The 6,025-nt window shown below is 36.3% G+C and overlaps 1 protein-coding gene across 3 annotated transcripts; it reads right to left on the reverse strand.

Annotated features, from left to right (window-relative positions):
* Positions 1–528: 528 nt before the first annotated feature.
* LOC140882858 (prefoldin subunit 2-like) lies at positions 529–4,344 on the reverse strand. Of its 3 annotated transcripts, none has more exons than XM_073289098.1 (3): positions 4,199–4,344; positions 1,696–1,765; positions 529–1,171 (listed from the first exon to the last, which is right to left on the reverse strand). In XM_073289098.1, exon 3 carries the CDS (start codon positions 1,160–1,162, stop codon positions 722–724), a length of 441 nt encoding a protein of 146 aa, XP_073145199.1. In that variant the 5' UTR covers positions 1,163–1,171; positions 1,696–1,765; positions 4,199–4,344; the 3' UTR covers positions 529–721. The 3 variants fall into 3 exon arrangements, with proteins under 3 accessions (XP_073145199.1, XP_073145183.1, XP_073145192.1); XM_073289082.1 differs by having other exon boundaries at positions 1,304–1,765; XM_073289091.1 differs by lacking the exon at positions 1,696–1,765.
* Positions 4,345–6,025: the final 1,681 nt, after the last annotated feature.

Consider the following 6,025-nt stretch of genomic DNA (forward strand, 5'->3'; position numbering starts at 1 on the left):
TCCAAACTACGAAGTAGATCATTGATCCACCCCTGATTCACGGGGACAAGACCAAGTGAGATGGAGAAAAAACAAAAGAAGACAACAGTGTGGTCTGTGTAAGCATTAATTAGAAGAGGACGACTCGCAGATTACTGAAAGTGATGCATTTAGCAAAATTCCAACACAAACAAATCATACTCCGATCATGGACCAGTCATTTCAATCAAATCCGCATTTATGAGAAGACAAATGGAATGCACGAGAAAATTTGGTCAAGGGGAAATTGGAACTGCTGCTGCACCAGTGTCTACCGGTATACTGTACCAGAAAATGCCAAGTTTACACGAGAAAATACCAAGTCTGCCGACACAACATCCCATGTATTAAACAGGCTGATGCACAGTCCAACATGTGCTTCGACTGAGATCTCCATCCTAGAACAGAGACGAGTAAAGTTCACACATTTGAAATTCCTCTTTATTTGGTGTTTTGAAATGACTTTCTTGATGAACATGGGAAATCAAGAAATCAATCAAAGAAAAGGGATCGCGAACATATTAATATTTGATGTATGGGGAGCGCGGAAGATTTTAATTTTCTTACAACGACGAAAAAACTTGAGAGATGCATGAAATTGTCTGTTTCAACACCGGGGAAGTTCAAAACTGTTGTATCAGAATTACACAACAATCAAAGACTAAGCAAACAGAAGCTTAAAGCGAAAACGATGACCTATTAATTAATCAGAGGCAGCGGGACCAACAAGCACGCCCTGTGCATTGCCTTCCTTTTTACCACTCTCATCCTTCATCGCACTATCGCCCTTTGTAATTCTTATTTTGTACTTGGCCTCGAATTCAGTTATGTCTTTTCTCTTCTTCTCCAAAGCTTCGTAAAGCCGAGCAATGACCTCTTCAAGCCCCTCCTTGTTACGTTGGACGGCAGGCAATACTTCTTTTATAGTTCTTTCCACAAGAACGCCTCCTACCATCCTGTAGCATTTTCTTGACGGATCAAGCAGTGTTATAGCATTGATCACGAGTGAATGCTCACTGGCCTCCATTTCTAGTTCAGTGATTTTGGAGTAGATTTGGTTCATATCAGTCCTCATAGCACCGTATATGTTGGCAACTGCTTGCTCATTCATCGGTTCCTTCCTATCACCTTCAGAGTTGGCCATGATATTGATCTGAAGACAACAAAATCAAATATGTTAAAGCTGGCATCTAGATATAACCTGTCCGTGCATGCTCACATAGAAGTATGTTTTGGGGACATGCAAACAGATGGATTTGCATAACAGATAGTGTCCGTCTCATACCTAGAAGATAACTTTCTTTTGACTGAAGTGAATAATGCCTTGTCTGCAGTGTTCTAAATGACGCCGACCACACCACCTTCACCTTCGGCAGTTCTATAGGCGGTAGAAGGTGGCCGAGGAGGCGAACGACACGGTCGTCAACACAATTTATACACCTCGTATAAATTGTATTATATTGTGAAACTTATTTATACATTAAACATCATTTAATTACACATATAACATATTCAATAAAAACAATGTTCCAAATGACAGTCGAGGCAGCCACCTAGAAGAAGCCAGGTGGGAGGCGGCCCCGCCACTTACAACACTGCATAAAAATGGTTATTCATAATTGCATTGCATGAACATATATAATTATGTATAAAAAACAGTTTTAAAAATCCAACCACCTGGGCAGTACGCGGTCATTGACCGCCCCGCCACCACCTACCGCCATTTATAAGTTATAACACTGTTTTTCTGTTCAACCAAAATGAAAGATTATGAAAATGGAGCAAAATCTCCCATAAATTACATTCTATCATGACAGTTGATGCCTAGAGCAATAAACTAACAGGAAACATCTATGCCTACACTTTTATCAGCTTACATAACTACATATTCGCAAGTGTTCAAGCTAGACTGTAAAGATGTTTCAGATTTTATTAGGGACCTCTCTGACTAGCAGCGAGTTTTTAAAAGACAAACTAGTAAGTAACACGGAATTTCCAATGGACCATAAGTTTTCGGATCAGCTTACACACCAGGGATTGAGATATTATAGATCGGTACTCAAGCATAATTTATGAAAAACGGCTTAATTTGTCCATTTTGTCTGATCCTGTGATGTTACCCTGGAATCTTATTGTATACACTCAATTCTGATGGGAGGCTCCACAACTGATGGGTGCTGCCTAAATCTGCCTCATTTACTTAATGCTCAATAATTTCCAACGGTAAAGGCGTTACAGCCTTACAGGTGATAGGGTTTCTGAAATACAAAAATTCCAATACTTCAAAGAGTAGCCAGTGGTGAACAGGCAAAGTTTTCTCAGTTCTTAGTTTCAAAGTAATGGCGCAGGCATAGATTTTAAGCTTATTTTTATACTACTGTACGTGGCCAGCTGTGTTGCACGGATACGGGTACCGGTATCATATCGGATACGACGATACGGAAAATTTTGAAAATATAAGACACGATACGGTTAAGAGACAACAATTGTTAAAATATATATAAATATTATATATAAAATTTAGTATTAAAAATAAAATTGTAGAGATAGAAAACCATATTTTAATAATCTTTCCAAAAACCGGCAGGCAGCGGGTGACGGCGGATGGGGCGACGAACTTCAAAGAGTGGTGTTGGGATGATTGAAGATGAGTGAAGTGAGAGCAGGAAAGAACAGAAACTGACTATTAATTATTTAGTTTAGGGCTTTTAAGCCCAATTCATTTTAATTTTATTTATTAAGTAGTCCTCATAAATTTATTCTTTTTCAATTTAACCCCTATAATTTTTAATAATTTGCAATTTTGCCAAAAACGTATCCAGAAACGTGTCCTTGCCGTATCCTAGCCGTGTCCAAAACGTATCCGATTGGTCAAACATAAAAAAAGTCAACGACATGGATGCCGTATCCGACACGCGTATCGGCGTGTCGTACATGTATCCGTATCGTATCCGTGTCTGGTACTTCGAAAAAAAAAAATTGCAGTATCCGTGCTACATAGATGGCCAGTGGTGAACAGGCAAAGTTTTCTCAGTTCATAGTTTCAAAGTAATGGTGCAGGTATAGATTTTATGCTTATTTTTATATTACTGTACGCGTGTAGAATAGCGAGGCTAGGTTTTCACCAAGTCTTACTCGTATCAGCATTATGGTTCTAAATTGCTTCCCAAACACATAGCATGTGGCGCAACTCAGATCCAAACTAAAGTACAGACAGTAATTACTTAACCACCAAACTCTCAGCTCCTTAAGTAGAAATAGATTGGCTACAATAGCATCAATCGGTTTTTCCAAGCATATCTAAAGTTAGGTGATATTGTGAGAAGGTTCATTAGATAAGTAAAAAGGCAATCTGCAACAACAATTTGAGCGTTAAAAGGTTAGGAAGCATAATGCTCTGTAAAAATTGGTATCTAATCAAGAATGGTTTATGTAGGTGCGTGAGTGCATGTCCAATTAAATAGTTAGTAGCCCAGATCATAGAATGGGCAAAGCAGTTAAGGGGTCTCTCATTTACCAAGTTGGCAATAATACAGGGCCGCCACGAGTACACCACAAAATACACTGCACTAAGCATGATATAACAGGAATTTTAAACCCTCAACATTTCACCAACTAGAATCTAATGAAAGCCCATCATCCAACTGGTTCAAAGGGAATCCCTTATAACCATTGTGATCATGTAATTGTACTACATTTCAGATAATCAATTACACTACAATACATGGGCATCAGTGTCATAACAAACTCCTAGATGTTGGAACAATGGGCTCTGCCGATTCAATAATGGCACTCGAACAGATCTCATTTAACAAAATCAAATATTCATATGTCCAGAACTCCTCCTGAGTAGGATTTTCCATGTCGTGGGTGGACAGTCAACTATTAGGGAAAAGCTTCGTTCACCAAAATTCTTTCCATAAAAAACAAATAAAATCGCAACCATATAATCAAATTTTGGAAGCCACTACGAGTCTATGACACAAACCTAGAAAAATTCCATCTTTTCACAAAAACTGCATATAGCATCAGAAACCTCAGACCATAGTATAGCTGAATTACAGTAATACATTGAAAAATCAGGTTTAATGGCTAGTTCTATGAGGAAAACCAATCCCTCGTTCGCATTTACAAATTTGGGAAAAGTAGACAAAGAATCAATATGAGAAGGATAAAATACCTCAGAGATTCAATCAAGTAGAAGATTAGTGATGGGGAGGAGAGTTGAAGGCTCCTGATTTGGCCGTCCGGTGGTCGTCGGCGAAATCTTCCCGGCAGCTATATGGACTATCGAGTTCGCACGTTTCCAACCTATGCTTAACAACTAATGCGTTTTAGAGCAATTTATATGAAACAGTTTTTTAAAAAAACATCTATAATCTTTTAACTCTAAAATTTTTGAAGTCTAATTATTGTTATTAGATGCAATTATGTATAATTTTATTTAATATTATTTTATTGATTAAAATTTTTCAAAAAATAATTTATTTATTTTAAAATTAGATTAGGATAAGGATCGATATTAAAATAAATAAATTATTTTTTGAAAAATTTTAATCAATAAAATAATATTAAATAAAATTATAAGGATCGATATTAAAATATTAGAATTATTAATTAATACAAATATATATAATATAACCAATGTAGCCAAATAAATACAATACATGATAAAGGAAATTCACTAGACACAACAGTATTCGACGAAAATCTTCCAACACAAAAATCAAAACACCCCCCTCCCACCAAAAACAAAAAAAAAAAAACGAGAAAAAAAAAAAACTTAGGGAAATGAGAGCACATATGGCAACGTACCTCAACCAACAGAGATATAAAGATTTTGTGGGCTTAAAAATAGGCAAATTATTTTAAATGTACCACTACTAAACTTCACGATAATTTAACTCCCTACTCACTTTTTTCTTTGTTTTCAATCCCTAGTGGTTCCCTTTTGAATTAAAAATTTAATTAAAACTAATTATTTGTATTTGACTTTGCTATATCTATCGAATCAGTCCCGGCCATGCAAGACTATCAGTTACGCAAGGTTTTCAGCCGATATACTCCGGATTAGGGTCCAACATGCTTCCGTAAGATGAATTAAATTTAAATACCTCTTTGACCATAATGTCATCAGGTCATATCTGCCGAGTTTTACAACAGATGGTTTCTGCACAAGCTCCTTCAACGAAACCCAGCACAGCCTTAATTCATTTTCTACTTTAAAGCGTATGATATATAAATTTAATTATAAAATATGAGCACGAGAGAACGAGAAATTTAAGAAATTTATTCACACATAATATTATTACATAAATCAACTCCTTGAAGAGGAGAAGACAACTTGTTTAGCTACACATAGTAGCCTTGTTTTTGAAATACATAAAAAAAATTTAATACAATAAAGAAAAAATATTACAACAATTTATTTGTAAGAAAACTGAAGAGAATGATCGATGTCTTCAGTTTCCTCAAATGCATGTATTTATAGATGTAGTTCCACTTGTTTCACCGAGAAATTTCAGGGAATCTCACAGCTGTCTTGTATTTTTTTATGTCATTATTGATGACATCTTTTACTAGTGGAGGATGCAGTTGTCTTGTATTTTTTATGTTATTATTGATGACATCTTTTACTAATGGAGGAATCACATGTCTGCCACTTTTTTTTTTGCTTTATTCTCCTCACATGCCTGCTTTATTGTTGTCGGGGCATCTTTTGCTTTTGAAGTAGGCCCTGTGAAAACGCATCTTTACTGGTCCTTATCTACCTTTGCTTGTCTCGAAAAAATCTTTTCGATCCGTTCGGGGTCTAAAGGTTTTTTCAAATTCTGGCTCCTTCTGATTTGGGCATTCTGGGCAGATATTCTCTGACCATCGTCCAATATGAGTTATGTTACAAAATTTTAGGCGAGTTTTTTTTACTCCCCGACAGCTTGTTGTTCCACAAAATATTTCTCTTCTTTTCGAAGAGTTCTTCCGCAAAGGCTGTAGTTTTTCCCGTCAT

Source organism: Henckelia pumila, chromosome 1 (genome assembly GCF_033568475.1).
Source record: "Henckelia pumila isolate YLH828 chromosome 1, ASM3356847v2, whole genome shotgun sequence".
In the NCBI taxonomy this organism is placed as follows: Eukaryota; Viridiplantae; Streptophyta; class Magnoliopsida; order Lamiales; family Gesneriaceae; genus Henckelia; species Henckelia pumila.